General features: G+C 36.9%; 1 protein-coding gene across 3 annotated transcripts in view; it reads right to left on the reverse strand.

Annotated features, from left to right (window-relative positions):
* Positions 1 to 773: 773 nt before the first annotated feature.
* PIAS1 (protein inhibitor of activated STAT 1) overlaps positions 774 to 26,501 on the reverse strand; it is a 116,993-nt gene continuing 91,265 nt past the window's right edge. Inside the window, exons 8-14 of one of the 3 annotated variants that reach the window (XM_032864611.1) lie at positions 21,457 to 21,530; positions 11,228 to 11,388; positions 9,355 to 9,485; positions 8,303 to 8,483; positions 3,990 to 4,132; positions 2,141 to 2,178; positions 774 to 1,323 (exon numbers count right to left, since the gene is read on the reverse strand). In XM_032864611.1, coding sequence (XP_032720502.1) covers positions 1,030 to 1,323; positions 2,141 to 2,178; positions 3,990 to 4,132; positions 8,303 to 8,483; positions 9,355 to 9,485; positions 11,228 to 11,388; positions 21,457 to 21,530 — 1,022 coding nt within the window. In that variant the 3' untranslated portion in view covers positions 774 to 1,029. The remainder of the gene's footprint in view (positions 1,324 to 2,140; positions 2,179 to 3,989; positions 4,133 to 8,302; positions 8,484 to 9,354; positions 9,486 to 11,227; positions 11,389 to 21,456; positions 21,531 to 26,501) is intronic. The other 2 variants (XM_032864612.1, XM_032864613.1) reach the window with 2 other exon arrangements.

Genomic DNA, 26,501 nt, shown 5'->3' on the forward strand with positions numbered 1-26,501 from the left:
ATTTTTACTTCCTACTTTGGCATGAAGATCTTACATGAAAACTTGTTACCCTGTGGCCAAAAGGCAGGTGTTCACAGACTTGGTTTAAATACATAATACTGGCAATCCAAATTTAGAAGAAAGAACTAGACTAAAGTGTATTATTCACAGGTCTGCCAAGCCTACTCCTTATCCAGACAGCTTTACTCCAAATCTCTAAAACATATTCTCAGGGGGTATCTAGCAAATAAGAGAGAATATGTGATGGAGAACATGCACTTGGGATATCAATAAAGATGCTCATATGTGAGTTCAAGACCTTCAAAGCACTTTGAAAGAAGCAGGCAACTGATTTATCAACTGAATGCAAACTTGGGAGGAGAAGGAACAGTAACAACAGAAAAATATACAGAGACACACACACTGAACACACACCCCCACGAGCTAGGTCCTGAAAATACACAGGGAATGCAGTGGGACAGATGAGATTTATAACTTAAGGCTGGATAAAATATGCACACACACAAACAGAATCCAAGTCTGTCGTTTTTAGAAAATGGAAATGAAAACTATCCCCCCAGCTCCCTCCCCACAACGAAGAAAAGCCCACAATTTAAAACTTCATACATGCAATTCCTTTTCTGTTATTGCAAATAAAATAATGCCATTGAAGTAAAATAAAACCAAAACCATAGGACAAATGATGGAAAAAAATCTTCAGAATCCAGGAAAAAAATGAACTGAAGGTGGTTTGTGGGTACTGTTTTTTTTTTCTTTTTTTTCTTTTCTTTCCTTTTTTTTTGTTTTTTGTTTTTTGTTTTTTACAAGTGTTTTATCAGACAGGCAGTCTTAGATTTATATACAAAAGTAAAACTGAAAATATAGTTTTGTTCTCTGTACATTTCTTTTAATTTTTTCCCTAAAAAAAGGAAAAAAACACGCTTGTGTACTTTTCTAAACAGAATAAGGTAAAACATAGCACAAAGTTCTCTTCTTTCTGCCAAGTTCATTTAATCTGGGGTAGGGGCAGGAGCAGCAGGGGCAAGGGAATCAGTCCAATGAAATAATGTCTGGTATGATGCCGAAGATGGATGCTGTGTCCGTGCTGCTCCTGTTTGCAACGGTGTGGCCATGGCTCTCCCGCAGGCTGTTGGAGGACACGAGGCTGCTGTTACTGCCACTACTGCTTCCATTGGTGGTTGGCAGAGAAGTACTGCCTCCTGCACTTAACTGATCGAGAAACATCTGCGAGGAGGTATACGGGAAAAACCGAGACGAGTGTAAGAGGTCTTGATCATCTGACACTGCTGCGGCGGCGGCAGCCAGGAGGGACGTGTTATAATGCTGGGGGGCGGGGAACAGAAGACACAAAACCCATCAGTTCTAATTCATAAACCTTCTTCTCGGCAGAACAGAGTCCTAAATTTAAAAAGATTTTTTAAAAAATTTATTTGACAGAGAGAGAGTGAGAGTACAAAGAGGGGGAGTGGCAGGCAGAGGGAGAGGGAGAAGCAGGCTCCCCATGTGGGTTCGATCCCAGGACCCTGAGATCATGACCTGAGCTGAAGACAGACGCTTAACCAACTGAGTCACCCATGCATCCCCAGAGTCCTAAATTTAATATATACTGCATATCTGCTATGTCTGAAATACCTAATAAAACATTTCACAGAATCAGATGTCCTTATATAATAATCACATCCTTGAACTTGAGAGACATTTCTATATTTTAAACTGGGGTGGGGGGAATACCAAAATAAAATTGCTGGGTTTTTTTGTTTTGTTTTGTTTTAATTTGTAATACAAACAATCCTCAAAATTCTATTTCCAAAGAGGCATATGCTCAGAAGCAGCAGGAAAGAAGACAGTCGACCCTCTTTCTCTTATGGAGATATTTGGCCAAGAATTTACCAGTTGATTTACTGCCCTGTTTCTTTATTAAACAATTACTGGGGAACCAACAAATAGATACTGTTCCTACTATATACTCAGACACAGTAGAAACAAGGGTATTTTTATTTAAATTCATAAAACCTTAACAATAATAAGTAGGACTACTCTGAACTTCCCAAGAAATTTATCTTCTCTCTCAGCTACATATTATACTTATAAATATTCCAATGTGCAATGAAAACAACAGCATTTTTTTCATATAACATACCTGATTGTCTCCTGATAAGAAAGGAAAGAAATCTAATCCTGTGAGAAAAAAAATTATTTTAGTTTTGAAAAACAAAAGAAAAAACCCTCCTTAATGCCCCTAATACTCCAGAAATAAACAAAAATCTTAAAATGCTAATTCTAAAGTCATTTAGAAGTTAAACAAGAAGAGTGGAGCTGAATGTTGTACATCTCTCTCATCTCTAGATTACCGAGGCTGAAGTCCAAGCTCTAGTCATGACATGCCCTCCTTGTAACTCCATTTGTGCGATCTGGGCCACAGCTGCCCTGCTGGATCCAACACTGATCCCTTACACTGATGGAGCACTTTTCACCAAACGTTCTCATTGACTCCTCTTAAGTAACATTTCAAACTACTCGAATTTACTCCTCGCAAGCACCACACCTACGAGGTAGGTCATTATTTCTGGCTTCATTTTGTGGGTGAGACAAATTTTACATAGAAAAATTTCAGCAACCTGGAGCACAGATTTTCTTTTTCTTTCTCAAATTTGCCCACTCACCACTATCTTACCAAATTCTAACTCAGAGACCTCCGGCAGCAGAAGGGAGGAAAACAGATTTGGGGGGGGGGTTGCCCCGCTGCTGGAGTGGTGCATCACAGAAGGGCCAGCTCTGATTCCTGGCTGCCCCTTCTTTAATTCCCACTCTTGTCCATATCACTCAATGCAAAATGTAATGAAGAACAAGAAAACCCATGTGAATAAAATGCTTTATTATGAGATCTCAAATTGGGGGAAAGGACAATAAGCAGATATAGTGAAAACCATGACAACAACACAAATACTTTGGGGATCCATCCACTATCTACACTGGAACAGATAACACGAGGACCTACAAAACGGATAGCACTGTGGTTCCTGACAGTGAGATCTGGCAGTAACCTAAGTGAGAAACAGGGCTGCCCTTAGCCACATGATGTCTACATTTATTAAGACGAAATAAAATGAAAAACTCAGTTCTTCAATCACACTAGCCTATGTTTCAAATGCCCAATAACCATATGGGGCTAATGGTCACTATCAATTATAACATCTCCCTCCTCGAGGAAAGTGCTATTGGACAGAGCTCAAACAGGGTACTCCTAACAATCACTAAGAACCTACTCAACTAACTCAGCTTCTGGGAATCTTTGCACCGGATTCTTCTGTAGGGAGAGGGGTGGAAGACAACTCCCAGTTTACATTTTTTGTATTAAATTTTCTACAATGGGCACATACAGCTTTTTGAAATAAAAATCTTCCTAGACATATAAATTATTAAATTACAAAGATATAAGAGAACTAATAATTTTGTGATAATGTAAATGATTATTATCAACTCAAAATACATTGTGCAATGGGTGCACTGACATTTCAAACTACCTTTAAAAGGAAGAATCAGGTTCACTGGAACAAAAGTTAAAACTGTCAATGTCTCAATTCAGCACTATTTTAAAGATAATACAACAGAATTACCCACATGCCTGTTGCATTATAACTGGATCCAGGGAGGGAACAATGAATAATTTTCATAAACATCAAAATTCAAAGCAATATACAGAAAGTCACCCCAAAACAACTTGGGAGACTATTCTGAAGCTCACAAAACCTAAAGATCATCACACAATTTTCACTACTGACAGTAAAGCACTAGCTACTGATAAAGGTACAAACAAGAAACTAGACCTCTGTTCATTTAAGATCACAGTATGCATTTCCCCCAGTTCCCTAAGCCCAAGCCCGTTTTATCAATCTTTCCATCCTTCTTTAGACTCACCCGGAGGAAGACTATGGAGATGAAAGGTATTCATAACGCTATGTGACAACAGAGAAGAACTGGTGACTCACCTTGTAGGTCATAAGGCATGGGTGTCATGTGGAAAGGATGCCTGTAGTCTTGGATGAGGGATGTATTAATGTAGCTTGTGTCTACAGCAGGGAGGCTTGGGGTGCGGGACACTGGAGACGCTTGATGTGGAAGACTTAATATGCTAGAAAAAGGAAAGGTTTGCATAATTTTCACGAGTTAGTTGAACTTTTAGGTTTAACAAAGGGACTGTATCTCACAAAACGAATCATACCTTTTGTGCTGGAAATAAAAAGACAACCAAAGCAATATATAATTTAGACTATCATAATGACTAGGAAGTAATCTGCATATACAGTAGCCGTTTGCAGGAGCTACAGGGGGAAATGGATGGGTGCAACGGTATGTCCGACATTCATAATCACATGCTGCTTCATCTACACTTTCAGAATGGACGGCTGAGCCCCTCCAGTGAGAGATTAGCGGAAGATATCTATGGCAGCTGAGATTCTGAAACCTTTTATTTATTTATTTTTTAAGTTTTTTTTTTTAATTTATTTGACAGGGAGAGAGACATAAGCAGGGGGAATTGGAGAGGGAGAAGCAGGCTTCCCGCTGAGCAGAGAGCCCTACGCCGGGCTTGATCCCAGGACCCTGGGATCATGACCTGAGCTGAAGGCAGAGGCTTAACAACTGTGCCACGTTGTAAGCACTGAGTGCTGTCTGGTAAAAAGTATAGGTATGTCCTATACAAAGAAAACACGTATAGACAAGCCTGGGGGACGGTAGCAATCTGAGCAGCGGATTTAACAACTGGCCCCTAGACGTATAAGCTTTATGGAACAGAGACCAGGAACTGTTTATCCTGGTATACCTAATGCCCCGCACACTCACCAGCACACTGTTTGCATACAGGGCCGGCTGAATGAACGAAGGCAGCAGACAAGAGGAGATACTCCAAAATGAACAGGTGGTGGAGAGATTTTAAAGGGAGAACAGAACTGTGTGTGTAGGGGATGGGGAATGACAAAAAAAGGGGGATTCTGGAAGAACAGCATGAAATGTTTCAGTAGCTAAGAAGTTACATTCTTTTTTCTTTTTTTTTAAGATTTATTTTTTATTCCAGAGAGAAAGAGTGTGTGTGAGCAAGTGAGCATGGGGGAGGGGCACAGGGCGAGAGAATCCCAAGCAGATTCCACGCTGAGTGTGGAGCCAGACAGGGGCCTGATCTCATGATCACAACATCATGACCTGCGTCAAAACCAAGAGTCAGATGCTTAACTGACTGAGCTACCCAGGTGTCCCTGAATCTTTTTTTTTTTTTTTTTTTTACAAAAAAATTAAGTAAAAAGAGAGAAAGAAATGAAAAAGAAAAGGAAGACTTGAAATGATTTTGTAAAGAAAAAGAACTCTAACAGCCCTGAGTGTGAACGTAAGGTTTATGTCTTATCCCGACCACAGAAGAGGCTAATAGGTATGTATGTTTTGGAAAATAAAGAGAAAAGAAAGGCTGTTTTGCTTGCAAAAACTTCATAAAAAGTACTTGGGTGTGTGATGCAATTTCAGTGGTGCAGTGCAAGATCAGAGTATTTCAAAAGAGGCCAAGGCTGGATGTCTAGGAACAGAGTTCTAATTATGACCATCTACCATTATTTTCATGAATGGAATATGAAGCATAAAATAGACTCTCATCTACATCATAAAAATGTTTTGTCTAATGGAAACTTAATTAAACCTCTTACATCTATAAAAAGTACCACTTTCCATTAGCCATCTCCTCTGACAATGCCTAAGGGATTATAAGAGAGAAGAAAGCAGATGAAATGCCAGCCTTTGAAAACATCTTGGTATACCGAACAGCAAAAAAAAACCCACTTCTGGATGAATACTAAACACTTGGCTGCTAAAGACAACAAAATGTTTTACATTTACTAATGTTTGCCTCCAATTCCTGGCTGGCAACTTTCTTTTCAATTTTGTGATAATATTCTGAAAAAGCATTTCCACCTTTACACTGCACAATAACAAATACAATATTCTCAGGGTTTAGGTTTGTTTTTATCAGGTAGTCATTACTGTAAAATGGCCACTAGTGTTGAATATGGCTGTATCCTTCTAAAAATGCCACAAACTTTCAGGCTCTGCGTGTGTGTGTGTGTGTGTGTTTAAGATTTTATTTATTTATCTGACAGAGAGAGACACAGTGAGAGGGAATATAAGCAGGGGGAGTGGGAAAGGGATAAGCCATCTGCCCGAGGAGCAGAGAGCCCGATGCAGGGCTCGATCCCAGGAATCTGTGGGATCATGACCTGAGCCGGAGTCAGAGGCTAGCCACCCAGGCGCCCCAAGGCTGCTTGTCTTTATCTGAGAACAGAGAAAGGTCTGACATTTGTAAATATTGTATCTGGGTTTACTTGTTCACTGGGAAGCTCAGGAAGTAGTTAATGCATCTAATATAATTTTCTAAACATAATAAAACTATTTTTGGAAAAACAGCAAAGCAAATACCTGAAGAACTGAAACATTAGATCTCTAAACACTCAAAAAAGTTTCTCTTAAGGAAAAATATATAGTCAAGAGAGTAAAAGTACCACACAGGTCACATATATGCATGACTACTAAAATACTCTAAGGAGTAGAACTAACTTACACACAATGGCGCATTTAATCTACAAGGTATTTATACACCTAGATTTAAGAAATATCTTTTCATGTCGCCAAATTATGATATTTAAAGAAATAATATGTATTTGGTCACAGTATGCTTTGATATATAAAATATCTTGGAATCAAGAGTCTATTGATATCTGTTCTAACTCTACCAGCTTCTGGCCATTTGACTTTTCTTTTTTTCTCAATCAGACTTATAAAATAAGTCAGGGCAGTAACAAGGTCAGGCTTGTTGGGTAGCAGCCATCAGGGTACACTTTCATCAGTGGTAACGCTTCATGAAGTAAGACTTAAAGTAGAATTAGTGAATTCGTTTTTTCTTTTTCCTTTAGAATAATGATACTGCTATTAATGTCTTTACTGCTCTCTGATGTGTGTGAAGCTCCTCTAGAGTGAAAATACCAGCCTGTGTAACAGGTTTGATCGTATTATGAAGACTCCCGAAGCAGTCAAAGTTTTTAATGATTGAGATACATTTATCACTATTATGTTCTTGTTGTTTCAACTTTACCTTTCAAGTAATTACAAATATTCTCATATAGAAGATCTTTTTTCATATCATACAGAAGATCTTTCATCAGTCTCAAACCTGAAAATTATTTCACTCCAAACATGGAAATGCCTGCTCTTGGTCTGGTGTTCACTTTCCCTCTTGAACCTTGCAACCTTACATCAGGCCTTCTCCCACTTAACATTCCTTCTTCAGGCATACTGTTTGTTGGAAGGAGATTTTTTGAATAGCTCCTTTTCAGTTCCAACAGGCTACATCATTCTCCTGACACATAACTAAAAAAGGGCACACCTCTTTCTAGATTCACCTTTAGTGTGCCACAACTGTGCCTCAGCAAAACATGAAGGCTTTTTGTTGAGAATCCCTAATGTGTCTCATGAGGCTGAGTCTATTTAAGAGTACAGCTAGAGCTAGCTATGTGTTTTACTATCCTCCACAAAATGTTAAACCTTTAAGGTTAGGACTGTGCTTATTATTATTATTATTATTATCACCCATGTTAAGCACAGGGTGTTTTACCTAAAGTAGGTAACAGTGTTTGCTAAACTGAACGGAAGCATAACCAAGGTACACGATTACTGATATGAGACTAATGGCAAATATGGGACGTGAGTTTGCAAAACAGAAGGCATTGTGCCCTGTGACTTCAGGCTCTGACTTCTTTCACTGCAAACCTCACACACTCTGAGGCCGGCTTAAAGCATTCCTCTGGTCTTCCTCAGTTTTCTACTTGAAAGATTCAACTCAGGATTAATCTTATAGCATACATTTCCAGCCTGAGTAAATGTTTTAAATCCTACGAGCAGCATTAAGATCACCTAAGAACTGATCAGAGAGACAAGTTTTCTCAGTCTCTACTCCTGAATCAGACATGGGGGAATAGGGGAGCAATGTGTGTTTTAATGAGCTCTCTGGGCGATTCTGCTGTACACCGAAGTTTGAGAACCACTGCACTAGAATACCTTTCGGTATGATAAATACTGTATCCAAGGGACTCCTTGAATGCACTATCCCAGTCCCTCAAGATTATCACACACCTGGGGAAAATACAACCTATTCTTTGACTACCAAGTTAAATTTTACAATCATGGATAATCATTTTCTTTGGCAGATCTTTTAAATCGTACTTGCAAATTAACTTTCACATTGACTTTTCAAGGTCTCAGTACTTACCCTTTATTATTTAGTGGTGATGTGGGAGACAGGGAAGGACAGGTCCTCTTGGCAGATGGCTCCTCCTCCTCTTCATCAGATGAACTGTCTATGGTTAAGTCAATCACCTCTACTTTCTTATTTTTATGTGAGGACTGGTGGTGAGAAGCCACCTGATGCTCCAATGTGGAGCTCAAGCATCCTATGTGGGAACGATCAAAACACAAGGCAAAAAAAGACCTATGACACCTCTCTTTTTTCCTCAGTGTGCCCTTATGGATTAGTTTATTAATTATAGTTTAGACTTAAAATATTGCTGGGGTCAGAGAGTAGTAGCTCTGGTCCCCTAAGTTTAAAGATACTATTTATTATTGGTTGTTAAAGGGGTTTTTTTGTTTCATTTTGTTTTTTTGAAAGACAATTCTGAATTAGGGCAAACAATCAAAACGTCTATTTCAGAATAAAAGCAGCTTGAGGGTAAATACTACATATTACATATGTACCCGGGATACTTAAGAAATGTATCGTAACGTTTTTTAAAAGTCATAGTTTCCTTCTAGCAAAAACATACTAAAAACCAGAAAAATAACATAAACGAAGAAGAAATGTTCATTAATCTTTACCAAATCTCTTAAAAATTTAAAAGGATACCATTTCAAAAGCATGACCTTAGAAATGACTTACTAGATTATGTTGCTTTTAAATCTCAATATCCCAAAATTTTAAAAGCTGGCAAAGTGAATTTAGAAACTACTTCTGAATGTTTAATTAATTCAGAATTCAGAAACTACTTCTGAATGTTTAATCAATAATTTCATAAGAGTTACTAAGCTACCCATAAACTGCTATGTTTTTCAGAAATATATGCTTTTTAAAAAAAGCTTATTTTATTTTTTTAGTAATCTCTGCACCCGATGTGAGGCTCAAACTCACAACCCCAAGATCAAGTGTCACATGGTCTGCTGACTGAGCCAGCCAGGTGCCCCCAGAAATACATGTGTTTTACTACTGAAAAGCAGGGCTATACCACAGCAGGGAGACAGCCCCACCCTTCTGGAAAACCATCAACTCACCATCAACTCCATTGTAAGAGGCAGAGACTTCCTGTACTTCCTTTTTTGATCTCATAGGTGCCCAAGAGCCATCCTCCTTAAACTGTATCTCATCGCAGTCTGTACAGTACTTTAGGATTTCCATAAACAAGCTACAAAAAATACGTGGTCCTCTGAATATCACATTCTAAATGAAAACAGACTAGAAGTATTGCTGTTCAAAAAATATTCAGATCTCCTACGTTTGGTAGAAGTACAAACAAGAAAGAAGAAAGGAGAACAGACAATTATTTGTTCTCAAAATTGAGGCCTATTTTAGAGAAATATTACTTAGATTACAGTACCTTATACAAGGTACCTTACATAACCATGAAAAACGAGGTTTTCAAAGATTTTTAAGAATAGGGTAAACAGTCACAGAAAGCGGGAAGATGCCAAGGAAATAAAATTCTACAGTGTGAAAATAAAATTTTGTGTGTGAATGGTACACGAACAGCAGTTATTTCTGAGTGGGGACATCATTTCTCCTTTACATTCTTGTGCATTGTCCAAACTGTCCATAGTAAGCATATCTTATTGAAACAATACATACAAAAATAGGTACTGAATGGTACATCTCCTTGAAAAATACCATGCCGATATTAAGAAATGAGATTTGCAAAAAATGTGTGGAAGTGTCAAATTCTAAAATGAAACCAATGGATAAAAAATATTAATACTGTACTATCACAATTCTAGAAAAACAAAAATCAGAAAATACACTATGAAGCCCTTTTATTTTCCTTTTTCCATTTTTCTTTAAATGTGTATATAGATAATGTTTATGTGTGCACTGGCTTTTAAAAATAAAGAACAATCCCAGTTTATGGAGGAGGGGATCTAAAGCTATGTAATACAAAGTACTGGTAAAATATTACTTAACTTAGATTTATTAGTGATCACTGTCACTTCTGAACAATTAAACATAAAACATTTAAGTGACACATTTACTTTTTCCCCATGATTGGTCTGCCATCTTTCAAGTTCTAGGTGACACTGTATTGCTAAATGTATCCCCTTTCTAATGGTACAAATTCAGACTAGTGAGTTTTCTCAAATGCTGTAGATAAGCTGCCTTAAGTGTTTTGCTGGCGAGTACAGTAACTACCAAAAAGAAGATCCTTCTTTCCACAATTTATCTTTGTTCAGTGGCAAAAAGGACACAGAGGGAGGCTAGAGGATAAGGGGTACATTTAGAAAAACACTCCAACAAGATGTTTAGAAGGACAGATAAAACACAGGAGTGTTAAAAAAAAAAAAAATCACCACAAAAACCCGATTGTTGTGATGCTGGAGGCAGACAAGACAAAGACAAGTATTTCAGAGGAAAGAGAGAAACCAAGAAAGCTGCTATTCAGCACGCTGATCAGTTTTAGCAGCCCTTATGATGGGGAACAGGTATGATGAATCACAACTGAACCACGAGAAACATCTGCAAAAACAGGTTAACTTCCACTAAAAAGCCCAATTTGGATGAGCTTAAGTTAGCCAGAGCTTCTCAGTGCTTTCACTCTTTCTCTGACATGGTCTGCATGACTAGGGGTAGATGGATTCATGTGAGGAACAGGTATAACCATACCCTGCTCAGAACCACTGGTACTTTAAATGGTAAAAGTCAGGAGACAAAGATGGTAAAGTGTGCGCTCCCCAAACAGGAGGACGTCGACTTAGAAAGGAAAAATGCTCACAGTATTACTTACTTTAAAAAGAACTGATTTCTAGAATCAGGAAAATCCTAAAAATATATTACTCAGAAAACACTACCTACAGAATTTCCATCCTAAACCTGACGAAGACAAATCCAAATAACAGATGGTCATGTCATAGTATAAGGAAACACAATAAATGGACATACCCATCAATGATAAGGTGCTCATACGGGGCCTTCTTATCACAGACAGGACAAACCCAGGTTGGTTTTTTCTCATTCATCTGAATATAGAGAGTTGCATCAAAACACTGCAGATGAGAACACGTCAGGGCCCGGCATGGAATTGTCAGCCGCATTTTACCAAGCTTTAAAAGAGGGAGACAAAAGTAAATATGAGACAACTGTTATTCAATTTAAGTTTTGATAAAAATCTCCTGAAACACAATGCGTATGTATTCTGACTTAAAGCATACTACGGTTACTTTTCATCAATTTGGAAGACCGTTAAACACATTTTTCTATGAAACCTACCTGTTAAAAAAGTTAGAGTATTTCTTTAGATATTAAACACAGTGACTATGGAAAGTCTACAGAAAGGGTTATTCCCTCCTCCCCGACCAAAGCTCTCAGATCAGCTTTTGGGGAGAAAGAACCACAAACTCCTTAAAATTATATGCAAAATTCTGCAAGTTTGTACATTTCCCCAGAGAGAGCACTCTCACCAAATTCTTTTTTTTCCTAAGATTTTAAAAAAATTTATTCACTTGAGAGTAAGGGGAGAGGGGCAAAGGGAGAGGGAGAAGCAGGCTCCTTGCTCAGCAGGGAGTTCAACACAGGGCTCAATCCCAGGATCCCAGGAACGGGGCCTAAGCCAAAGGCAGATGCTTAACTGACTGAGCCACCCAGGCGCCCCAGTAAATTCTGAGTAGTCTCTGATCCAAAAAAGTTAAGAACCACTTTACTAGGCATTTGGGAAATGGAAAAAGAATGTCTTATTAAATACTGGAGGATACAGATATAAAGTTATCCAACCTGATCTCTGAATGAGGGTAATTCACATGTGAAAACGGAACGAAGGGCAAGCACTCCCCAGGATGCCAGATGGCAGCTCTGAGAAGGAAGTCAAGAGCGTGCACTCTGTACTTCTTCCCTCACTGGGCACTAGCACAGATAATTCAGCAAACATCCGTAGACCTCCACCATTTCCACCATGTTATGAGACTTTCTCTTCTTGCCTTGCAAATGTTGCTTACGCTGAGGTTAATTAGAGTCTGTCCTATGAAAAATGAAACCAACTTCATCCGGTCCCTGAGCTGCTGGCTTGGGCCCAGGCACAGACACTGTGCTGAGAGCTATCGCATCACAGCAACTTCCCTGGAGGCCACTGCACAAAGCACAGCTGGGTTACCACTGTGGGGCCCCCCCGGAAGGCAACAATGACCATACAGTAGAGAAGTTACCTACTTTCAATAACCACACTGTCTGCTAACTAGAATTTCCCACATACTTGCAAGCTTGAAAAACATAAAGGCTTGAAAAGGATATGAGTTAAATGAGGAAAGAAAGAGGAAAAGGATTTTGGCTTAGAAGAATTTCAGGGAAATGTGCAATTTCCTAGGAAGTCTACCAAGGAAATTAACTGTCATCTGTGGCCCTAAATTATTGTTCTGGTACCAATGATTTACTGTGCCTCTAGGACAGGCACTTAACCTTTCTGGGCCTCTTTTTCTATCTCCAAAGTAACACTGTTTCCTCCTTACTTCAACAGGATGTAGTGATGAAGAACAAAACAGGCCCAGGCCGTGCTATAAGCTGATGAGAAGAGAGCAGTGCCAGCTTATAGTGTCAGAGGGATGGACAGGAGAGAGACAGAGCAATCGGACAGCTCCCTTCTCTGTGTGTGTGCCTAACTCCACCCTGTGCGTGATTATGCACTACTTATGTATGTGTCCCCTACTACGAGAAATACATCAGACTCAATTCCTTATCCCTCGCACTTGGAAATGTATGTGCTATACAGCAGGAAGATAGTCATGTGTGTGGACTAAGGCTTTGGCTCTGCTTCACTGAGCAGCTCTACGAGGGACCACTCACGGAGCGTGTGGGGGCTGCACAAAGTACTTTACAAGGCAGGCCAGAGTATGAATTCTGGAGTTTTCTACCTAGATTTGAATCCTGGCCCCACTACTTACTCTGGAAATCCTGAATCTCATTTAGTCTCCCTGAGTCTCAGCTTTGTAAAATGGGGATAAAAATACCATCTACCTCATAAGATTGTGGGATTTAAATTATGTTATGTTGTACTATGTTACGTTAAATTATGTTATGTGGGAACACCTGGGTCGCTCAGCTGTTAAGCATCTGTCTTTGGCTCAGGTCATGATCCTGGGGTCCTGGGATCGAGCCCCACATCGGGCTCTCTGCTTGGCAGGAAGCCTGCTTCTCTCTCTCTCACTCCCCCTGCTTGTGTTCCCTCTCTCGCTGTCTCTCTGTCAATTAAATGAATGAAATTTTTATAAATAAATAAATAAATAAAGTTAGTTATGTGTTATGCTATGCTAAATTATGTCATGTGTCTGGCATATAGTAAGTGCTCAATACATGTCACGCATTATGATTAAAGTACAGAAACATTATCTGCTTCAAATCACTTTGTAAGCTAAAGAGAGACACACCCATATTTCAGCTCAGTCATTCTTCCATTCTATCCACATGTAAGATTAAACAACTCTTTACTCCCCTCTACTCTTCTACTACTCAATTTTTATGATTTGATTTATACAAGCACTTGATGAAAACGCAAAAAAGAAAAAACTAGTTCTTATAACATAAGAATCATGTATTTACTGTTAGCCAAGACATGTTGCATTAGTCCAGAAACATTTTCCAAATAAAGATCTGCTTGGTGGTGCCAAATTAAATTTTTATATCTTAAAGCAGACCTTAACTTACCTGTGAAGTACAAATTGCTACTGAGCAGGTATTTTTCCTAATGCTTAAATACTAAGTAGAGAAACCGCAGACTGGAAAATCCTAGACAAATACAGTAATTGTAGACAAAGTCCACGTATTGCAGAATTAGTAGACCACTTTGGATAGTATATGAAGACCGTGCACACGAAGGTAAGACATAAAGCCGGTTTCAGAATCCAAGCCATAGGCCGCAGAACTTACACTCCGAAAAGCAGTTATTCTCTAAACAATCATCTCACAGACATTCCTCCCTCTAATCCTCCCTTGTCAGCTCATCTTTTTGGTGAGAGGGCTACTCTCAAGCCCTTATAAGCCACACTGACAAATTTACCCAGAGTCTTTAATGAACACTGCTACACGAAGGATGCAGGAAAGACATTTATAAATGGGTAAAGAAAGGAAAAGTTCACTTCCAAATGCACTGCTGATTAGTTGTCACAGAAATGCTTTGCTTCAAAGAATCACTAAGTGTTAATGTGATAATACTCCTCATAGTTCTGATTTTAAAAACAATCTCTAAATCCTAAATACTTATCTACAAATGGAAACGGATTTCTCCAACATGGTATTAGGAGAAAAGCAGAGTTCTAAACAACATCTTCATCTTATAATCATTATCATGCCCATTTCCCTTTTCAGGATATGTGGATACTTACATCATTTGCAAACAAACACTCTGAAGTCAGCCCCTAAACAAGTCTTCCAATGCCACTAACCTTACTGTAACATATAATAGTACTATTTAGTAACTGAGCATGCTGCAGGAGAAAACACCCTATCTAGGTATGTTTATAGCTTATAACAAAAGGACCTTAAAAAGTCAGTAATATGTATTTTTTCCTCATAAAAAGGAACAGTAATATCAAGAATAATTTCACTTCATTATCAATATTTCATTAATTAATTTCCAAGGAATTTTTTTTCTTCTACCAATTCCAAGTCATTTTTATTGAAATTCATAGGTCTGAGGAATAAATATCTCTCAAAGTAGGTTCTCAAACATTCTCCCAGCTGTATTTTTTTTTTTCAAGATTTATTTATTTTAGAGAAAGAAAGTGCACAAGCGGGGGTGGGGGTGGGGGAAGAGGAGGAATCCCAAGCAGACTCCCCACTGAGCATGAAGCCAGATGCAGGGAGGATGCAGGGACGTGGGGCTCGATCTCACAACCCTGAGATCATGACCTGAGCCGAAACCAAGAGTCAGACACTCAACCAACTGAGTCATCCAGGCGCTCCTCTTCCAGCTGTTATTTTTAATAAATCAGAACTAAAAAAATTCCCAAAGAGCAAAACCATTTCTAATTATTTTCATTGCCTTTAGCTAAATGGCACACAAACAACAGAAACTCATTTATTTTGAGCTGTGTGTATCAAAACAAGGGCAATTCAAATGCACAGTCAGACGTCATATTTACATATTTCAGAGGAAACAAATCTCTTTTATTATTCTATAAATTTGATATATAGATGAGTTGTCATCACCAAGTTTTACTTTTTAGAATAAAAACATACCTAAAATATATTGCCTAGATTCCAGAATAATTGTAAAGGGATTTTCCCTTTAGCCAAACAAAAATCTATAAAAGTATTATAATTATGGATTATATGTATTTAGAGTTGTTTTTTTCTGTGATCTGAATTTTAAAAGCAGATGGCTGTTGCAACTAAAAAGGGAGGAAACAGGCAATATGGTAAGAAAATTAAAGATGGCCCACTAAATTAAGAGGTGTGAGAAGCAAAACATGATTAACATTTTCTGATAAAGAGATCACCTGAACTATGAAGTTCAAAACTAGTTCTAGAAGTAAAAACATCAAGATTTGTATTACAGTGCTTATCTCTATGAATAAATGCTTCATCTAATGATACAAACATCACATATATTAGAACAACTGTAAACGCTTTTAAAAGGAGATTCAAGAAAAATAAGACTTCCTCCTGTGATTATGGAAAATGAAGCTTCTGTTCTTTTCTAAACTTCTCAGTCTCTGAACTGGTATTGTATAATGGAATGGGATGGCAAGAAATCACATGGAGGAGGAAAATACATAAAAAGGGGCTTGAGGTAAGGGGGTAGAATAAGTAAGGTATCTTTTTTTGTTTTGCTTTTTTTTAATCTTTGTCTTCTTTCTATCTTCCACTTATTTGGTCTGTGAGCTGTTAAAAATGTTAAAGTGTTAACAAAATGTCAGCTTCCTTTGCACCATAATCTGTACAACATTTATCTGGTGGGGGCCTGGGTTATACGTCTGCCTTCAGCTCAGGTCATCATCTCAAGGTCCTGGGATTGAGTCATGCATCAAGCTCCCTGCTCAGCGGGGAGCCTGCTTCTCCCTCTGCTTGTACACTCACAAAAATAAATAATATTTCTAAAAAAAAAAAAAGAACAACAAAACATTTATCTGGTTACTTAAGAACTTACTGCGTGACTCTGCGGCCTGTATATTTTTATTGTGGTAAAAAAAAAAAAAACGTAACATTAAATTTTCCACCTTATCCATTTTTAAGCATGCAGTTCAGTAGTGTTAAGTATATTCACGTTATTGTGTAAGAGATTTCTCAAGCTTTTTCATCTTGTAACACTGGAACTCCATACCATAACACTAATTCCTCCTCCTCTCAGTCCTTGGTAACCACCTTTTATTTTCTGTTTCTACGATTCTGACAGCTTTAGACACTTCTTATGAGTGGAATTGTAGTGTTTATGTTTTTGTGACTGGCTTATTTGCTTATCAGAATGATTTAAAGGTTCATCCCGTGTTGTAGCATATGACAGGGTTTTCTTTTTAAATGGCGCATAGTACTCCACTGTTAGGTATTTACCACGTTTTCTTTTATCCTTTCATCACTCAATATACATCTGGGCTGTTTCTATCTCTTGGCTATTATGAACGTTGTAATGAACATGCCTGTGCAAATTTTCTCTTTGAGATCCTGCTTTGAATTCTTTTGGATACATACCCAACAAAGAAATTGCTGGATCATATGGTAAACCTATTTTTACTTTCTTAGAGAAACTTCCACACTGTTTTTCACAATGGCTGCAGCATTTTATATCCCCACCAATGGGGCGGGGGGATATAAAATAAGGGTTCCAGTGTCTCTGCATCCTCACCAACACTTGGGATCTTCTGTTCTTTTGATAGTGGCCATCTTGACAGGTCTGAAGTGAAAACCCATGCTGATTTGATTTGCATTTCCTTAGTGATTAGCGATGTAGAACATCCTTCCATGTTTTTTGGCAACTTGTAAATCTTCTTTGGAAAAACGTCTACTCAAGTCCTCTGCCCATGTTTTAATCAGGTTGTTTATTATTATTGTTGAGTTGAAGAAGTTTCTTATGTTGTAAATACCTTATCAGATAACTGATTTGCAACTATCTTCTCCTAAGCCATAGGTTGTCTTTTCACTCTCATTATTTTTTTTTTTTGACATGCAGAAGTTTTTAAGTTTGGTCTAGTCCACTTGTCCATTTTTGCTTTTGTGCAAATGCTTTTGGTGTTATGTCCAATAAATCACTGTGAAATTCAATGAAGCTATCCCCCTATATTTTCTTCTAGGAGTTTAAAAATTTAAGGTCTTACGTTTTAGGTCTTTAATTCATTTTAAGTTCTCTTTTGCATGTGGTATAAAGTAAGGGCGCAAATTCCTTTTTTGCATGTGGGTATCTAGTTTTTCTCAGCACCATTTGTTGAAGAGGCTGTTTTCTCCCTTGTGTAGTCCCAGCACACTTATTGAAAGGTAACTTGGCCCATAAATCCAAGAGTTTGTTTCTAGGTTCTCCATTCTGTTCCATTAGTCTACATTATCTTTTTTTTTTTAAGATTTTATTTATTTGACAGAGAGATTGATCACAAGTAGGCAGAGAGGCAGGCAGAGAGAGAGGGGGAAGCAGGCTCCCCGCTGAGTAGAGAGCATTATGAAGGGCTTGATCCCAGGACTCTGGGATCATGACCTGAGCCGAAGGCAAAGGCTTAACCCACTGAGCCACTCAGGCGCCCCTACATTATCTATCTTTATGTCCATTATCATACCATCTTAATTACTGTTGCTGTGTAAATCAGGGAATGTGAGGGCTCAAACTTGCTCTTTAAAATATTGCTTTTGGCTCTATGGGGTCCTTTGAGATTCCACAGGAATTTTAGGACTCTTTTCTCTATTTCTGCAAAATAAAAAATGCCACTGGGATTTTGATAGGGATTGCACTGAATCTTTAAATCACTTTGGGTAGTATAGATATTTTAATAATATTGAGCCTCCCAATCCATGAACCTGGGATGTCGTTCCATTTATTTATGTCTTTAATTCTTTCAGCAATGTTTTACAGTTTTCAGTGTGCAAATCTTTTGTTTCCTTGGCTAAGGTTATTCCCAAGTATTTTATTCTTTTTGATGCTATTGTAAATGGGGCTGTTTTCTTAATTTCCATTCTGGATTGTTCATTGTTAATGTTTAGAAACACAACTAAATTTGTATTTTGATTTTGTATCCTACAACTCTATTTTGTTTTTTTTTTGTGGAATCTGTAGGGTTTTCTACATAAAAGATCATGCCATCTACAAACAGAGATCATTATACTTCCTTTCCAATTTGTATGTCTTATTTCTTTTTCTTGCATAATTGCTCTGGCCAGAATTTCTAGTACTATGCGGAATAGCAGTGGTGAGGGTGAGCATTCTTGTCTCCTTGAGTATCATGTTTGCTGTCAGCTTTTTCTATATGGCTTTTATTATGATGCTGAAGCTTCCTTCCACTCCTAGTGAGTTGAGTGTTTTGAGATGATGACCTGAGCTGAACTTTGCAAAATGCTTTTCCTGCATCCACTAAGACAATCATGTGGGTTTTGTCCTTCGTTCTGTTAATGTGGCATTATTACATTGATTTTTAAAAAAAAAGATTTTATTTATTTGAGAGAGAGTATGTGTGTGTGTGAATAGTGGGGAGGGACACAGGGAGAGGGAGAAGTAGACTCCCCGGTGAGCAGGGAGCTTGCCATGGGGCTCAATCCCAGGACCTGGAGATCATGACCTGAGCCCAAAGCAGATGCTTAACCATCCAGCCGCCCCACACTGATTGACTTTTTGTATGCTGAACCATCTTTATATTCCAGCTACAAATCCCACTTGGTCATGATGTGTGATTTTTTTTAGTTGTTTGGTTCTGTCTGATTTGGGGATCAGGATAATGCTGGCTTCAGAGAGTGAGTTTTAGAGTATTCCCTGCTCTACAATTCTTTGGAAGAGTTTGAAAATGATTGGTGTTAAATATACTTTAACTTTTAAGTTATCCAGTTTGTTGGCATATAACTGTTTATAGTAGTCTCTTATAATCTTTTATATTTGTTTTATCAGTTCATCAGTTGTAGTATCTTCTCTTTCATTTCTAATTTTAGCTATTGGAGTCTCCCTTCTTTTTTCTTAGTCTAGCTAAAGGTTTATCAATCTTGTTGATCTTTTTGAAAAACTAACTCTTGGTCTCATTGTTTTTTTCTTATTGTTTTTATATTCTCTGTTTCATTTATCTCTGTGTTAATCTTTGTTATTTCCTTCCTTCTGCTGACTTTGGGTTTAGTTTGTTTTTCTTTTTCTAGAATCTTGAGGCATAACATTAGGTTGTTGATTTGAGATCTTTCTTTTTTAATGTAAGTATTAACTGCTATAAACTTCCCTCTTCCTACTGCTTTTGCTGCATCCCGTAAGTTTTGTTGTATTGTTTTGTTTTGTTTTGTTTTTCTTCATTTGTCTCCATTTTTAAATCCCCTGTGATAACTTCTTTGGCTGTTTAAGAGTCTGTTGTTTAATTTCTACCTATTTGTGGATTTTCCTGTTTTCCTTCTGCTGTTGACTTCTAGTTTCATCCCACTGTGGTCAAAGAAGATATTTTGTATGACTTAAACTTGTTAAGTCTTGTTTTGTGGTCTATACTGAAAAATGTTCCATGTGCACTTGAGAAGAATGTGTAATCTGCTGTTGTTGTACGGAGTATCATATATATATATATATATATATACACACACACACACACACACACACACACACACACACACATACATGTGGTGAATTGGTCTATAGTGTTTAAGCCCTCTGCTTCTTTAGTGACTTTCTGTCTGGTTATTCTATTCATAACTTAAAGTGGGGTATCAAGTCTTCTACTATTATTGTGTTGCTTTCTATTTCTCCTTTCAGTTCTGCCAATGATTGCATCATATATTTGAGGAAGAATTTTAATAACAACATTAAAAAGGCTAGAATCAAAATATTTTTCTTAAGAAAAAGACTGGCTATTATAAGGAATAAAAAGATAGAAGGATCTATACAAAATGGTAGTATTTGGGGGATTTTATTCACTCCATTGTATTTCTATAATTTTATAAAAGCCTGATAAAAAATAGGGATTCTCTTAGCAATATTATAAAACAAAAAGTTTTTTTTAAGAGCTACATCAAATATAGTACTATAAACTAATTTGTGAGCTAAAGACTTTTTCATCTTGTGTTTGAGATTTTATAAGTTATAAAAGACTAAGATGTAGGATAAATAAAATTTAGTTTGTTTAAATTATTTAAGAATACAATAACTTCATCTTCATCTTAGATTAGGAAGATTTCAATATTAAAGACTTTCAATATCAGGCCTGCCTGAATAATCCAGGCAAATCAGGAAACACCTGTGTCCTCTTATTCTTTATACTTTCTCCCCAATTTAGATATGATTAATTTGATTAATTATAGAACAAAAGGTAATTAAAGTGTCAAAGTAATTTACTCCTACTTTTTCACATATTTTTGTATGAAAGCCACATTCAGTTACCATTCCTATAACTGGTGGACTTAACACCATGCTGGTTAAGAAATAAACATTAACAACACGTTTTTTGGGAAAACTTATTCACTACAAGTTTAATCATTTGGTACGGTTTGGACCTTATTGTACAAACAACTGATTTTGACCTCTTTTTCTGGTTTAAAAATATTTCTAGGTTATTTTTATCTGCATAACCAATTCAGTTATTCAGGCTAAACAGAACAGTTTTTAATTAGTGGGTTCTTACAATGTAGTTATTGTTGGCAAAATGGTTAAACTGAATGTGTGGGTAAATCATAGCTAGATTTCTATTCAAAAGGATACTATTTTTAAAAATTCAATTTTAATAAATATACCAAAAATAATACCCATTCCTTATTTGAAGAATTTACACTTGAGTCTGAGAGATAATCATTGATCATAAGCAATATTTAAACACAGCTTACTAAGAGTAGGACATTTTTACAGTCTTAAAAATTTGGTTAGATTCCAAATCCTATGACTAATTAATAATAATGTCTTTCTATTTTTCAGAAACTGTGACAAAGGTGGGCATATTTCAAAAGTAAACATCATTTTGCAAATACTGGAAATACTTCATAAAAGGGGGAAAATGTATGTTGAATCTTTTGGAAAGCAAGTATTAGTTAACACTTACTGGACATAGTAGAGAAACCCTCAGGCTGGTTGTAGCTATTTCACTGTCTGGATCCGCGGTCAATTTCTCTTTAACTGACATTCATTGAAGAGAAAACACACAAACAGAAAATGTTTATTAAAGATACATCACTGATGCAACATGAAAAAGAACAAGGAACTTAAAATGAGTAACCATTAAAAAAAATGAATTCAAAAATAATCTGTTTAATTATTTCCAATTAACTAAATGTGAAGATAAAAATAATTACATGGTTTATAATTTCTATCATAAGCAAAAGAAAAACAACCATATATCTATAGACTGACTAAATTTCCTGTAAGTTTCCTATTTCTCATTCATGGAACAAAAACTGCATTGCAGTAACATAAAGGAAATTTCTACAGTAAGCTGACATATTCAACTAATAGCAGAAACTTTTCCTTTTATAAACTCTAAGAAACTGGATCAAGTTTTTCTTTCTTCTAAACTATGACCAATATTTTTCATGCCAATATTATTTTTAAAGAAATCAATCAATATGGACTATAGAACTAACATTTATAAGTTTTTTCAAAGCTCAGATAATAAAATATATTATTACATTTTATATGTTAATACATTAGTTCTATTTGTCTATTCTATTTTTAAATTATGAAAATACATTAATTTTATTTTCAAATTATGAAAAGAAAAAAGTTCAATGCTTTTTCCCCATATAATTGAGTTTTATATTTATTTATCCATAAACTAATTATGCTATTTTAGACAAGTCAGTCCTCCTCTCTGACCTTAATTTTGCTTCTAACAAAATAAGAACCCACATTAGATAATCTCTAAGCCTTTTTAGCTCAAACCTCCTGTGGTTCTTAAGAGTGGAGGCATTAGTAATGTTACTTTGTCAGTCTCATATAACAAGGACCTGTATCCTTTCTGGAATCCTGAGGCATATGTTAATTCTGAAAACCTCAAACACTGAAGTGAGACTGGAAATGCCTAAATGCAATACTCCAATCATTTTAGAAATTGTCCTACACTGCCTTTGACGTCTGTGTAAGGTGGGGCCCAAGCACAGTGGCTGTGTACGTAGTCAATCACAGAATTTCAGAGCGGTGGCAGAGAGAGTTAATATTATACATATTATATACAGAATTAAGAAAACGGGGAGCAGAAAAGTACTCAGATAAGGAAGAATGATTTCAGAGTAGATGTCCATTGTGCTGAGAATTAAGAGTCCCACCTTTATTAAACATAGCTATCATTGTAATCTGAATTTTTTTGAGGTCCACATTTTACTTATTTTTTGAAGTTTTATCTATTGAAATAATTTCCCAATGTGGGGCTCAAACTCACAACCCTGAGATCAAGAGTTGCATGCTCTTCTTGCGACTGAGCCAGCCAGGTACCCCAAGATGGTCCACACTTTAGATCTTCTGTCTCCATAAATTAGTGAATCTCAACCATGATACACATCAGAACTACCTACAGTGTCTTCTAACTTATATTGCCCACTGAACTGCAGTAGGGAAAAGGGACACCAATGGGTTGTTTTTTAAAAGCTCCAGAAGTAACTCTGATGCCAGCGTAAAAAGTCATTTTCATTTGGCCCAGAGACTCCAAATATTTGAAATCTCTAGAACTCACAGGCTGCCTCTCGCAGCTGAAAAGGCATAAAACCCCTGAGTTTAAGTTTGGAAAATATAGTTACCACATCCCTTATGCTATACAATATCATATGTAAATTATAGAAAGTACACCTGTGTCATTACAGACCCAATCTTAGTCAATCCTTTCTTATAAAGATACATTTAACAAATAGTATCTTTTAAAGGTAACAAATAATCGCTATACAATATAAACATTTAAACAGAACTGTAATGTGATTACTAAACATCTGCATGCCTTCATCACTCTATACACAGCAATGGGAACAGTTCAAATTTCATCTAGATAAACTTCCATCTAAATGAAGGAACACCACAGACCATAATATCAACGCTTTGCAAAACAAAGTTCAGTGGTTAGTACTTCCCAGAGAAATTGAAACAGAAGAGGCAACAGGATTTAGAATCAGCCTAACTTAGAATCCAGATGTTAGCCAAGTCACAGGAGTAACAGTACCTGATAGCAATGTTCTAAGGGTTATACACATAAAATGCTTTAAAATAACCCAATATTATATTCAATAAATATCAGCTACTGCTACTTAAAATGACTTGTACATTCATTTTCTCTCAGATATGGCAAAATTTTCACAAATTATTTTAGAATCTTGCCACTTTCCATTAAAAAAAAAAAAGCTTTGTCCTTTCCTTTTGCCATTATAGGCTCAATCTTAGTCAATCCTTTCATGTAAAGATACTTTTAAAGATCCTACTAGGATCTTGATTGGATTGAATTTAATCTATAGGTCAATTTGGAGAGAAATGACATCTCTCCAGTAGCCATACTAAGTGTTCTGCTCTATTAACAAGATATATCTCCCCATTATTATTCAAGCTTTATTGTAATTCCTCTTAGCATTGTTTTGAAGTTCTCATCATATACATATTGCACAAGTTTTGTGGGACATATCCCTAAGTCTTTCATATTTCTGGATGTTACAGTAAATTCTTTGTTTTTTGAATTTCACTTTCTAGTTTTTCGGTGCTAACAGAAATACAATTGATATTTATAAATTAACTGTGTATTCTGCAACTTGCTAAATTCATGTATTAGCTCCAGTCGCTTTTTAAAAAAAAGATTTTATTTATTTGTCGGCTATAGAGAGAGAGAGAGAGCGCACAAGCAAGGAGAGCAGCAGGCAGAGGGAGAAGCAGACTCCTGCTGAGCCAAGAGCCTGATGGGAGACTTAATCCCAGAACTCTAGGATCACAGCCTGAGCCAAAGGCAGATGCCTAACTGAGCCACCAGGCATCTGCACTCTAGTAGCTTTTTTTTTTTTTTCTAAAGATTTTATTTATTTATTTGACGGAGAGAGAGATCACAAGCAGGCAGAGAGGCAGGCAGAGAGAGAGGGAGAAGCAGGCTCTCCGCTGAGCAGAGAGCCCGATGTGGGGCTCGATCCCAGGACCCTGAGATCATGACCTGAGCCGAAGGCAGAGGCTTAACCCACTGAGCCACCCAGGAGCCCCATCTAGTAGCTTTTTAATAGAGTCTTCATGTTTTTTCTACATAGACAATGAAATCATCTTTGAATAAAGACAGTAATTATTTATGCGTTTCTAATCGGTATGCTTTTTTTCCCCTGCCTTATTTTGCTGGCTAAGATCCCAAGGGCAGGGAGGCCTGGGTGGCTCAGGTCATGGTCTCAGGGTCCTGGGATCTAGCCCTGGGCTCTCTGCTCAGCAGAGAGCCTGCTTCCCCCTCTCTGCCTGCCTCTCTGCCTACTTGTGATCTCTCTCTCAAATAAGTAAATAAAATCTTTTAAAAATATATACATACATATAAAAAAGATCTCAAGGGCAAGACTGAAACAGTTCCCTTCTCTTCCACTATGCTAAGAGTTTTATCACAATGGATACTGAAGTTTAACCAGATGTGTCTTCCACACCTACTGAGATGTTGAGATGATCATATGATTTGTTTCTTTCTTTCTTCTTTTTCTTTTTTTTTTTTTTTTTAGTTTGCTGAGGTGAATTATACTGATTGATTTTCAGTCATATTGTATCAACCTAATATTCCTGGAATAAACTCTATTTGGTTGCTATTGATTATCTCTTATTTTAACTGAAGTATAGTTGACATACTGTATCATCTTTTTATATATCTGACTTAGAATTGTTGATTTAGTCAAAACAATTCTGAGAAACAAAGTTGGAAGAATCTACCTGACTTCAAGACTTACTATCAAGCTGTAGTAATCAAGACTGCTGCACTGCCCTAAGAACAGACATATAGGTCAATGGAAAATCACAGAGTCCAGAAATAAGATTCTACATCTATGGTCAAATGATTTTTAAGGTAATTAAATGGCAAAAAAGGTAGTCTTTTCAGCATATGTTGGAACAACTGGGTATCTATATGAGGAAAATTAATCTCTAACCTCACCTTGCATCATATACACAAATTAACTTAAAACAGTTTGCATAACTAAATCTAAGAACAAAAAAAGCAATACCTCTAGAAAAATGTTTGTGACCTTGGTTAGGCAAAGACTTCACAGTATACAAAAAGTACAAACTATAAAAAGACATGGGGAAAAGATCCGAACAGACGCTGCCTCAAAGAAGCTATAAAGATATCATTAGTCATTAGGAAAATGCAAATTAAAACTATAATGAGATACTACTAAACACTGACCAGAACAGCCAAGAATCAAAGCAGCCTGACAATACCAAGCACTACTGAGGATGGAGAAAAACTTGAAATCCCATACATCGTTGGTAAGAATGCAGAAATGGCATATACATTTTTTAAGAAACTGCCAATCTGTTTTCCATAACATTTCATGTAACCCAGCTATCTGAGTCCTAAATCTTTACCCAAGAGAAATAAAAACATATGTCTACAAAACTGGAATATCCATACACAAAATGTAAATATTTTAGCAGCTTTGCTTGTGATGATGCAAAAGTGGAAATAACCTGTCCACTGATTGATAAATGGATAAACAAATGATGGTACAGATAAATGGAAAACTACTCAGTAATAAAGAAGAACAAGCTACACGGATGAGCCTCAAAAGCATTTACTAAGTTAAAGGAGCCAAACATAAAACGCTACATGCTTCAGGACTTCAGATAGCTGACATTTTAGAAAAGACAAAACTACAGAGACAGAAATCACATCAATGGTTACGGAACTGGGAATAAGGAGATGAGATAAATGGCCAGAGGCCACAGGGGAACTTTCTGGGATGAAGGATGTTCTGTATTTTGATTGTGGCAGTGGTTCAGGATTCAATGCACCTATAAAACTCATCAAACTGTACAATTAAAAAGGTGAATTTTTACTTTTGTAAACTAAACTTCAAGAAACATAACCCCCAAAAAAAGAAGAGAAAGAGGGGAGAACCACCATGTTAAATTTCATCACAAGAAAGTGAGGAAAAATAAAGTAAGCAA

The sequence above is a fragment of the Lontra canadensis genome, unplaced genomic scaffold (assembly GCF_010015895.1).
Source record: "Lontra canadensis isolate GAN:19392208 unplaced genomic scaffold, GSC_riverotter_1.0 scaffold28, whole genome shotgun sequence".
Classification (NCBI taxonomy): domain Eukaryota; kingdom Metazoa; phylum Chordata; class Mammalia; order Carnivora; family Mustelidae; genus Lontra; species Lontra canadensis.